Genomic DNA, 12,481 nt, shown 5'->3' with positions numbered 1-12,481 from the left:
GAAAATTAACAGCTCCAAAATGCTAGGTATATGACACAAAATACAGCAATTTCTCACCATGTTTTACTTCCGGTTGGGTGGGGGAGGGGAGGGGGGTTGGAAGAATTGGTGGGATCGTCTGAAAAGAAAAAGGGATCCTGAAAAAAGCGATTATTTACAGGGATCCCTGTGGCTTTGGGGTACACCAGAGATCTACCTGGGGCCTCTAACTGTCACAGCTCTAGGAATTTATTGAGTTATTTTTTTTCAAGTCCTCTCAACTCAAGATTATACACAAGATCACTGCTTGCTGTTTATACTACTCCTTCAGGAAACAGTAAATAAGGTAAAATGTGGCAAACTACAGTCAACATGGCCTGCCCCACCCATTGATAAACCATTGCCTCTTCTGGATATGACTGAAGGCCTTTGGCAGAACAAGGCCCACAAACGGCCTACTTAAGAGGTCAAAAGACGCATAGTTACCTGCAGGCTCTTTATCTCCTTTCTCTGTTAAAATCCTGCCCAGTCTCACCTCCTTATTCAAATCTCACTCCCACCTCTGAAGTTTTATCTATTGTTTTCGAATATCAAGTTTATTCACAGCCTATTCAACATATTAGCAATCAATTAAACATGTTCATTGTTTTATTATTTGTTTTTTCTCTTCTCACAAAAATATAATCTGTTTACGTTTTCTACAAACTTTTATTTGTAGTATTTTGTGAAACCTTTAAACTTTATATTTGGTATTGTGGGAAATAATCTCATTTCTCTAAGATACAAAATGTAGAGGTTACAATTCATTACGGTCTTGTGGCACTGAAGATTTTGAAACTTTGCATAACAAAAATAGGCATAAAGTGGAGCCTCAAAGTTCAGAGTAGAAAAATGGAAGACAGTGAGCCAAGAAAGCTCAAGACAACACAGAGATTGGTTAGATTTTCTGGAAGACAGATGAGCTAGGTTGGTTCCTCCACTAAGTGGCAATGGCTCTCAATGTTCAAACCTATAATATCAGTTAAGGAAGACAAACAGACTGTCACAGTTGGAACAGCTACTCAAGATGGTCGCTAACCTAGTTATCAAATTTATATACAAAAAAATCAATCATTTTCCAATGTAACACCAATATGAAGGTAGAAGCAGGGAGAGACAAACCATTTATAAAAGCAACAAAACATAAAATATCTATATGTTGAATAAGACATGTTTCGAAACTATATGAAGTTACTAAAAATTTTAATGAGACATAAAAGGAAGTTTGGATAAGTGAAGAAATATGTATGCACCTGAGGGGAAGGCATAATATTTCCAAGATAACAATCTCTTAAAATTTTTTATAATTTTACATTACAAATTTACATTACAAAATACATTACAAACTTAATGCAAAACCACAGGAATTGGAAAAAAACAGCTATAAAACCTATAAAAATGGCAAAACAGAAAAAAGCAACTCTTTGGTAAGGAAGAACAACCAGGGTAGCCTTGCATTTTCACGTTTTCAAATATACTCAAATATTTGAGCAAGAATTAAGACAATGTGTTAATAATATTAGAAGATAAAGTTTTATCAGTGGAACAAGTCAGCTGGGACACAAACATGAGCATAAATATGTAGCAAATGGTAAACGTGGTATTTTAAGTGAGTACATAAAGAATGAAAAGTGTTGGAATAGTTAGCAATTTGGAAAAAAGAAATCAGTTGAATTTCTATTTGGATGCTTTTGGATCCTTTATAAATCTACTACGCAGAGCTCAGAGGGCCACCAATATTTTTACTCTTGTGTATATTAGCTTTTCTTCTGTATATACTTCTTTCTCCAAGTAAAAAGCTAAATATGGCATGTAACTTCCCTTGTTTTCTAATTAAAGTTCCACCTATTTCTCTGATGAGAATAGACTGTGTGTTTTAAAATATATGAATTTTGTTTTTGTCTAGAATGTTGCATATGCACCATTCATCTTTTGACTTCAGCATTTAATTATTTCAGTATTTAATCATCATCTGCTTCTGTCTATAATTTCTTACCGATGTTCTTCACATATTATGCTAAGCTCTGGGCACCTATTTGCTCACTAGTCAAACTGAAAATAACTTTACCAGGGGAGCTGAAGTCTCCAGCCTTTGCTGAGCCACAGTGGAATGTTGAAGGGTTTGTTCCAAAGAACAAATTTATCCAACACCAAAAATCTTTTGTACCACGATACAACTCAGAATTACCTATTTTCAATATGTTCAATATAGAACCACAGAAACCTCAAAAAAATTTCAAATGAAAATCACTTGGCTTAAATCTCACTCAATTTATGATATTAATAAATCAACTAAGCACTTTGTGACTCAGTTTCCACATTTTTGAAATAAGTCTATCCTCTTTTACTTAACTTTCCTCATTAGGATGTTACGAAGAATAAATGAAATAATGCATATTAAAGGATGCTGAATACTCTAAGGCTCTGTATAAATGTTAGTTGGCCCTTATTGTTAATTCATATCCCCTTTTTGCTCGTAGCTACTCCAGCCTTATACTAGTAGGGAAGAGACACTGGGCTTTGTCTGGCAACTTGTCTCAGGGAAGCCGGGTCGGCGGTCAGGTAATAAGGCAGGGCTGCGGCTGCAGCTACAACGGAGCTAATGATGCGGTTGCCAGGCGGGCGCTGACCCAGGTCCTGAGCTGCCCAGGCTTCGCTGTGAGCTTCCGTCTCAGCCTCCTCGCTACCACTTTGTCAATGTTCTTTGCCTAAACTAATCACCCACCTCACGGGCTGCACCCTAACAGTAATCTCACTTTAAAATGACCCTGAAAGTCATATTCACGTGAACGGGGTCAGGTCTGTGATACCAGCTCCGCGCCCTCCCTCCCCAGACAGCAATCCTCCGCCCACAATTCTCACTCTGTACGTGAGCGAGTATTTCAGACTTCTCAAAACTTAATGAAGCAGCCTTTCCAAGGACCTGGGTTCCCCTCTGCCAGCGCTGGGCAGAAGTCTAGCCACGTTTGTGCAAGGAGGAGTCTAAGACTTGGGTCTGACACAGGGCTTCTCTGCTATTGGGCCAAATTTGCAGCCTTCTCTCCCGTTTTCCATGTGCTTCTCTGTCTCCTCTTCCCTAAACACATCCACATAAAAGATCATTTCAAGGAACAATCAGGATGTCAAATAAGCTTTTTGGAAAATGTTTCCCTATGGTTGCTCTAGAGTCCAAGAATATACTTTTCATTTTATTTTTAATGAATGCTTAAAAGGATTATAATGAGACTATAATGAAGAATGAAGTGCCTGCCTTCTACAAGCCTGAAAGGGGCTTCTCCTGTGAGCCTAGGAAGGTGCTCCTATTTCACACATGGTAGTATTTCAGCGCCTATATTTTGCCTGGGGAAAACAGGGGAAATTTCTAATGATAAAACCAGTGTAAAAATAGTAGTTAATCATGATTTCCCCAGATAGGAACTCTGAGACTTACTGCTATTTCTACTTTTCTTTTTAATAAGACTTCTTGTAAACAAAATGATTATAATTTTTAACTTGTGGAAGGATTATGGGCGCTTGGGAGGCCTAGGTGCTAAATATAAGGAAACAGGGACAGGGGAGAGGTGGAAAGGTAGAAATGGTGTGTACAAATGCCAGGGGAGCAACACAGATCCCAAAGACAGACTTAAGAGGCAAGGGAGGGACAGATGCACAGCAGTACGAGGATTCAACTTTTTTTTTTTTTTTTGATTATTGGTGATGTATTGTAGGGTGTGCTTATTTGAAAAATAACTTTTAGAAGAAAACGAGAAATGTATATACAGGTTTTAATTTGGACATTTCCCGGCTCCACTCAGCAACACGACCGCCACACTGTGAATAATTACTTTAAGGACACTATTCTTCACTTTAGCTTATGATGGTCTCCTTGGAAGCGCTGACAGTAAGCTTTATGGGAGTCCCATTTATGCTCATATAACATGGCCCGGGATGAATTTTAGCTTACGCACCGGAATTCTGCATGTGCTTTTGAGATTATAAGCACATGGCATACTGGTGACATAATTTACTTATTACCCTACTGTAGACAGAAGAAATACAAATTGAGAAACCCATTTTGGGGGGTGTAGTTCCAAAGTCAGGAAGTTCAGGTTTTAGTTACCTTCAGACCTTCAGGCTTTCAAATGACCTTCTGAAATTTGACCTATGGCACTTGTTCCAGAAAAATAAGCCAAATAAAATAATCCAGGTAACTCTTGAGTCTCTATCAAAGGGCTGGGGGTAAGGGAGGAGGAGGAGGAGGAAGGGAACAAAGAGATGACAGACTGTAACTGTCCTGAGTTTCTATCTGCGCAGACTGTATCCATCCTGGAGTTTAAGTTAAGCAGCTGAAATCCACTTTCTCCCTCCTCTGACAGCAGACAAATGCATTGCCAGTAGAGACAGACCACAGTGGCTTGCACTGCATTTTTCATAAAAGCCCAGAACAGTCAGGCTTCCTACTGTGGCAGGATTTTTATCTGGGAAAAATACAGAGAGACTCTCAGAAGGAAATACTGAATTTCTCAGCCAGAAAGTCTCATTGTGCTGGACAGTCTGGAGAGGACGTCAGCTTGACAGTGGCTTGGAGAAACGTCAGAACTCCTGCATCTCACTCATTTTGAGCTATCGTGCAAATAATCTAATTTTATTTTTGACCATTTCTTCTTTTTTTTTAAATCAAAAATCTTATCCTTGGTTAAGCAGTATGACTATATGGTTCAATGCATGTTGAAGAGTCAGTGCTGGGAAAGCCTTTGACCTAAGAGACCAAAATAACAGGTTGACCTTGATTTACATCCCACAAAGCCTTGCATTAAGACTAGGAAAAAGGACATGATTTTAGTGCAAATTGTGAGAAAATAAGGAAGAATACTGCTTTGCTTTCTTATTAAAGGGATTCTGAAAACTTCTTAAATGATCTTAAGAGCAATTTTTCTTTAAGGAGCAAAAATATTTAGCCTTTGGAGCTGTATAAATATCTATCTTGTCAATTCATTTAATTGATCAGTAAATTTTTATTGAGTTTCTTTTAACTGTCAAGGCCATTTTAACAGCTAGGCTCTGGGTGTTCAAAAAAGACACTGCCATTCTCCCTTCTTACAGACAACAAGCAATTTAAAAAAAAATACATGGTTAATTATCCTGGTAATTGACAGCAAGGAACAAATGAATTACTCTAATAAAGACAACCTCTTTTAGATAAGGTGGTCAGGGAAGACCTTTCTGAGGACATGGTATTTAAGGTAAGACCTAAAACAAAGAAGAGAAGAAGCCAGCCATATCAAGGAGAGATTTTAAAAATTACTGTTTCTGGAGAGAAGTTGCCAAGTGATAAAATTATATGCAGTTTTCAAACGTTCCTGAAGAGGTCAAGAGAAAACGTATTCAGATTTCATTTTCCTGTTTTCTCTTTCTGTAATTTATTATTTGGATATAGGACATCTTGGACTGATGTACCATTTTTCATATGTTATTTTGCTTTACTTTTGGGGAGACTTTTCAAACTTCATTTTCCAAAATTCTATCAAGTCTTTATTTCTGCTCTCTTGTTTAAATTTCCAAAAGCACTTTCTTATTTTCCGGTTGTCCACTGTTTGTCATTCTGTCCTTGCCTGATGAATGCAATATCTTCTCTTATCTCTTGGAAGAGATTAGGACCTTAGTTTAAAATGTTCATCTTTCTGCTTAGTCTGCTGTATTAGTCCTTTCCTCCGTATTTCTTCTTTTTCAGTTTGTTTTGCTTTCTTTTTCTTCCTGTAGGGAGTTTGGTGGCACTTGGCTGACTGCATACTTAAGGGTGGGCTACAAACAAGCTGATTATGCAATCAGAGGAGAATTCAGGCCAAGCTGATCACTGGAGAATTTGTAGGTCTTTTCTCCTTTACTGGTTAGAGTTCTCAGAGACAACCTCTCCCTGTCTGCCTGCAGGATATATGCCTAGTTGCCAACACTCGGACTTAAGTTAGGGAAGAGAGCTGGATGTGTTTTCACGTAGTATATAAATTTCATTTAGTCTCTCGGCTATGACTGATGCCACGCCAGGACTCTCCCTTACTTTTCCAGAGAGCAAGAGTGTGTTTTCCACCTGGATTGATGAACACTCAGCTGCTTAGCTGGGTAGAGAAGATAAGGGGATCCGGGGCTCTAACTGCTTCCTACCCAGACTTCCAACTGGTTACCTTGTCCTAGCCCTGCCATTCCCCTCCTTTTCCAGTGGCAACTAATGCCACCAATTCCTGACACTTTCTACAAATCAAACTGGTGGTTTCTCCATGTCTTAGGTCTTCTGTCAACTACTGCTTGTCCATTTGCTTTTCAGTTTCCAAATTTTTTTGCTATGAATTTCCCCATTTAAAAAAAAATCTAATTTTGGACTTTTTCATGGAGCTTCAAGAGGCAGAATTCCTTACCATAGATTCATATTATTAATCTACTCTCTTTATCCAGAAATTCCATATATGCTTTAATTTTTTTCGTTTCTTGTTATGCACCTTACATGCTAAAATATCTTTTTTGACTTACTGACAATGGAAATTTTCATTCTCATCTCTCCTGGCCTCTTCATAGAAGTCAACACGACTGCCCACTTCCTACTTCACGACATACTCTCTTCTTCAGCTTCTGGACACTACACTCGGCCAGCTTTCCTCCTGTCTTTCTTTCCAGTCCTATGACTGTCTTGTGAGCTCATTCTCCTCTACTCACCATCAAAAACTGAAGCTCCTTAAAGCTCAGTGCTACATTCCCTTCTCTTTTTACTTTATATGCTCTCTCCAGACGACACATCACTCGAGCTCTTTGCCTAAGCACTAACAATTCACAAATTTGATATCTCCAGTCTAGACTCCACCTCTCAGATCTAGATCTATGTATCCAGTGGTTTATTTGACTTTCCTTGGTTGTTTCAAAGGTAGCCTAGATCCAATGTACCTAAAAAAAACTTCTGATCTTATCTCCTTAAACGTGGTCCTCTTTGGAGCATTCTCTGTCTTGATAGTGTCACGACCCAGATACGCAAGCTGAAAACCAGGATTTATCCTTGACAATTCCTCCTCCCGATCCCCATATTCAACCTTTCTCCAAGTTCCACTGATGAGATCTCACAGGTATGAGCAATTCATTTCCTTTTCTCCAGATGTTCTGCGAATACTTCCAAACTACCAACATCTCTCAACTGGATTAGTGAACTAGCCTCCTCACTCATCGTCCTGATTCTGCGCTTCCATGTTCTCCACCCTAAGCCCAAACTAATTCTCACAGTCTTTTCAAAAGACTGCATGAGTTTTCACATCTCTGCTTAAAATGGCTGATTTATTTGCATTTAGGATACAGGTCTAAATCTTTATGTTTACTAAAACATCATGGAAGATGCAGCCTCTCCCTATCACATCAGTTTTATTTCATGTCACGTCACTCTTGGGTTTTCTGTATTTTAGCCTTATTTGCCATCTTTATTTCCTTGAATGCCTGTTGTCCCTCCTGACACAGGGCCTTTGCATGTGATTGTCCTTGTGTCTGGTTCTTCTTTGCCCAGCTATAACTACTTCCTTTAATTCAAATTGCTCAAGTGTCATCTCCTCTAGCATGAATTAGGTGTTCTATGTTATGCTTCTCTCCATCGTACTATATTTAATCACTTATTTACACGTTTGTCTCCCCACCAGAATAAGAGCCATTTGAACAGCTCTTTATGTCTGTATCCTTAGCATGAAGCACAGTACCTGGCATCTGGTAAGCTTTTTTTAATTGTATTGCAAATAAGTAAAATAGCTCATTTATGTCAAGAAAAATTATCAGTGATAAAAATAAATCTATAGTTCCTGATACATTAGGAAATAAGTATGATTTTCAAGAAAAATATTTTTCAAAGTGATTTTATAGAAAACAACAAAGTGTCCTTACTTTCTTTGTTTTTCCCATTGCCTTCAGGATGGAAAGATTTAAGTCCTCCAGTGCTGCTAGTACATTCTCATACTCGCCCAAATGCTGAGAAAAATATTCTGAAAAGTGAAAATATTGAAATAAATACATGTTTTCATTTAGGTAATGATAAAGCAAAAACCAATGATTTACTCACTAAAGGAGTAAAACAAACAGATAAAACTGAAAAAATTTCAAATGAGAGTAACCAAGTGTCAATATAATTTCATTAAAAAAGCCAAACCTGGAAGGGAAAAAATGAATCTGGATCTACAGACAAGACTGCTTCAATAAAAACTTCTCAACAGCATATCATTATAAATTTCACTAGGACAGTAATTCCAAAAAAATTAAGCTAAATGTTATTGTTTCTTCTGGGAGACATTTGAGAAAGGTAAGCTTTCTTCAAGGTTAAGAATAAAACAGAACACAAGTATGGTCTTCTGTGGTGTCTTCCATGTAACTACTTTTGTCATTATTTAACTTTTTCCAACAATCTGGGCAGAGGAAAAGGCATGTTTAACACATTTTTCAGTTGGTTGAGAATAAATACTACATTGGATGTTGCAATTAAAATGAAAGGTATGGAATATGTATTGATCCCAAACTAGTAAGTTGAAATATAATAGAGAGAAATGCACTACCTTATATTTGCTTATATAAATCTATATTTTTCTGAAATGCCAGAGATCTAGCCTCATGTAAATTCAGAGAAATTTGTATATTGAAAAGACATAGAGCTTCCAGTTACTAGAACATCAATAATCTTCCATTCCTTGAGTGAACTGTAGTTTATTATTGCCTCTCTTTAGTGTACCGTAAGTATCTATGGAATTAAATTGAATTATAAATATAATCACATAGAAGCCACTCATGACCACTAGAATAAATTCAGCATGTTTGAGGGAATTTCCTTGATTAACTTATTTAATGCTCCCCAAGTAGACTTATTCGTTGACATTGATACTGATAACTAATGGGAAGTGTCACTGACTGACTTATTAGTAAATGTTCAGGCTTCTCCTGAGAAAAAAGAAAACACAATAAATCAATTCTAGATTATGGTTGTCAAAATATAGTCTGTGTATACATGGATTAAAAACAAATGACAGGTTTTTGACAAAAAGCAAATGCATTCTTGATTATGCATTTCTTCTAAAACATTGTGGTACATATTTCATATAGAGTTTCTTTCAGGAAGGGATTAGTTGGAATACAAGAAAGCAGATACCTGCTCCAAAATAACATTTGAATTCTTGATAGTGTTGACTTCCTGACAGTGTTGATAAAGATGTCTGACCTTATTTGTGCAATTATTTGCAGTAAATGAAGTCCCTGTGGACAAAACTCCTTATAAACCAGGAAGCAGTTAATGTGCCTATAAAATATTGTTAAATTCAAAACCTAAAATGATCAGACTAAAGTCTATAGTAAGTTGAAACAAGTAAAAGTGTAAATAAAAAATGCAAAAGGTGAAGTTGTTAGCACATTTTTATTTTAATATGTACAAAGACTCAAGGAAGATTGTAATGCAGATTTTAAATACAAACAGGCTAAAGTGAAAACAAAAAAATTTGGTGCTGAAAAGGCATGGTTATTAAAAAAAAGAAGGAAAGCCGTCTTTTAAAACAAATATTTTGGGGAGGGAGATTAAGATGCTGGAGCAAGAGGACACGGAGCTCACCTCCACCCACGAGCACATCAAAAACGCATCTACATGTGGAATAATTATCATGGAAAACTGATTGGAAACTGGCAGAACAACTCCTATACAACCAAGGATTTAAGAAAGATTCCCATATAGCTGGGTAGGATGGGGAAAAAAGGATCAGCTTGGGACCTGTGCTCCTGGGAGAGGAAAAGAAAGACCGCACAGGCAGATTTCTGTCCTAGGGAGTGAGGGGGCAAATCACAGACTGGGCCTCCCATCCTGAGGTCCTATGTGGACAAGATAAGCCCCTTTAGCTACTGGGAGAATCACTGGGAGAGAGAGAAAGGCTGGCGAAGCCTACACTCCACTCACAAAGAGTGTGCAGGCACTGGCTGCCAACAAACAAGGAGGAGAGAGGTTTGCCCTAGTGGCTGCTCCCTTGCCACACTCCCCCATCCAAGCTAGGTGAATACTCCAGACAACTCACTGCATACTACAGCTTGGCACAGGATCTAGGGCAGCTGGATCCTGAGAAAAGTCTCAATCTAGCAGCACAGAGGTGGCCCAGAGGCCTGAGATGTACTCTAGATGGGACAGAGCCCCCAAAGCAGCCCAGACCTTTAACAGTTAACACAGCTGCTTCAGTTCCTCCAACCACAATGTCCCTATCCCCAGTCCCAGCCTAATGAATGCTCCTGTCCCACCCACTCTTCACCACAACCTTGCACTGGGACAACCACAATGAGGAAAAAGACTTAACTTAGTCTGCTTATGAGGGGAGCTGCAGATTCCCACACAGGCACACATCAGACCACTGTAAGCACATGAGCCCCACTTACTTTAGCACTCTCCTTCTTTCAAGCAAAGGCCTCAGTGCAGGGAGAAGGAAAAGCACACACTTAAAGGGAAAAGAGCCAGCTGGAGCCTGGCCCTCAGGGCTTCTGCTCCAGCAACTTCAGTGTAAACCCTACTCCTGACAGGGTAGAGACAGGCACAGAGTCGAGAGGAAGTCCTACCCTACACCCTGCACAGGCTTTAGATACTCCAACACCAACAACACCCACTATCAAGGTGGTAGCTGCCAGCACACCCTGAGGAAAGACATGGCTGGCATCCAAATCAAAATCAGCCCTTGCACCAAAGACACTGGACACAAACAGTCTACACAGGCATGTTGCCACTAAAAATGCCCCTTCAAGACCACAATACATAACTGTTTCTCCTAAATTCATAGAGGCAGAGAAAGTTAAATAAAATGAAAAGGTAGAGGAACTACTCCCAATTAAAAGAGAAAGAGAAAGTCCTTAAATAATAAATAATAAAACAGAGATAATCAGTCTACCAGACACTGAGTTCAAAAAGTTGGTAATAAAAAAGCTAACTGAATAAAGAAAGAGTATTAAGAGTAAACACAGATCATTTTAAACTAGAACCAGAAACTATAAAGACAACACAACCAAAAATACACAATTCAATTTCTGAGATTAAAAACATTCTAGAAGTAATGAATAGTTGACTAAATGACAAAGAAATACTTGTAAATGTCTGTAAGATAGAATAATGGAAATCACCCAACAAGAAGAGCAGACAGAATATAAATGATATGACAAAAGGAAAAAAAATGAAAGCAATATATGAGACCTATAGGATAATATAAAATGCTCCAACATATGCATAATAGGGGTTCCAGAAGAAGAGAGAAAAGGGGATCAAAAATGTATTTGAAGAAATCATGGCTGAAAACTTCCCAAAACTAAAGAAAGAAACAGATATCCAGGTACAGGAAACACAGAAGATCCCAAATAAGATGAACACAAAGACCACACCAAGGCCACAACAAGACACATCATAATTAAAATGGCAAAAGTTAAAGAGAGAATTCTAAAGGTAGCTAGAGAAAAGCAAAGAGTCAATTACAAGGGAACCCCCATAAGGCTTATAGCTGATTTCTTTGTAGAAAATTTGCAGGCCAGAAGGAAGTGGCAAAATACTTTCAAAGTCTTGAAAGCGAAAAACCTGCAACCTAGGATACTCTACCCAGCAAGATTACCATTTAGAAGGAGAGAGGAAGAATTTCTCAGACAAGCAAAAACTTGAAAGAAATTCAGCAATTCTGAATCTACTATAAAAGAAATGTTGAAGAGGCTTCTCTAAATGGAAAAGAAAGAATCTATAGGAAAGAAAAATCCCAATAGGAAAGGCAAATACGTAGTAAGGACTGAAGATCACTTAAATAAGCCAGTACAAGATTAAAAAAAAATTGTAAAAGCAATTATAACTACAATAAACACTAAAGGGATATGCATAAAGACAAAATATGACATCAAAAATACAAAATGTGGGGAAGGGAGTAAAAATGTAGATATTTTAGAATGTGTTTGAACTTAACTGATTATCACTTTAAAGCAACTAGGTTAATTATAGGTCAACATATATGGACACATGATAACCCACAACAGGTATACACACACACAAACACAAAAGAAAAAAAGAAAAAGAAAGGAACTCAAGCATACTACAAAAGAAAATCATTAAACCACAATGGAAAACTCAAAAAGAAATTAACAAAGAAGAACTACAAAAACAACCAGAAGAAAAAGAATAAAATGGCAATAAGTACATACCTATCATGAATTACCTTAAATATCAATAGACTAAATGATCCAGTCAAAAGACACAGAGTGGTTAACTGAATAAAAACCAGACTCTTCAATATACTGCCTACAAGAGACTCACTTCAGGGCAAAATACAAACAGACTCAAAGTGAGAGGATAGAAAAAAGGTGTGAAAATAACAAGAAAGCAGGGGCAGCAATACTCATATCAGACAAAATAAACTTTAAAACAAAGACTATTACAAAAGACAAAGAAGGGCACTGTATATATAAAGGGATCAACACAAGAGGAGGATAT

The 12,481-nt window shown here is 37.7% G+C and overlaps 1 protein-coding gene across 1 annotated transcript in view; it reads right to left on the bottom strand.

Moving 5' to 3' along the window:
- NECAB1 (N-terminal EF-hand calcium binding protein 1) overlaps positions 1–12,481 on the bottom strand; it is a 234,460-nt gene that overhangs the window by 107,224 nt on the left and 114,755 nt on the right. Inside the window, exon 5 of the mRNA XM_010968406.3 lies at positions 7,900–7,997. Coding sequence (XP_010966708.1) covers positions 7,900–7,997 — 98 coding nt within the window. The remainder of the gene's footprint in view (positions 1–7,899; positions 7,998–12,481) is intronic.

The sequence above is a fragment of the Camelus bactrianus genome, chromosome 25 (genome assembly GCF_048773025.1).
Source record: "Camelus bactrianus isolate YW-2024 breed Bactrian camel chromosome 25, ASM4877302v1, whole genome shotgun sequence".
Taxonomy (NCBI): domain Eukaryota; kingdom Metazoa; phylum Chordata; class Mammalia; order Artiodactyla; family Camelidae; genus Camelus; species Camelus bactrianus.
Note: the sequence above shows the minus strand (reverse complement) of the source record. Positions and strands in the feature narration are given on the sequence as shown.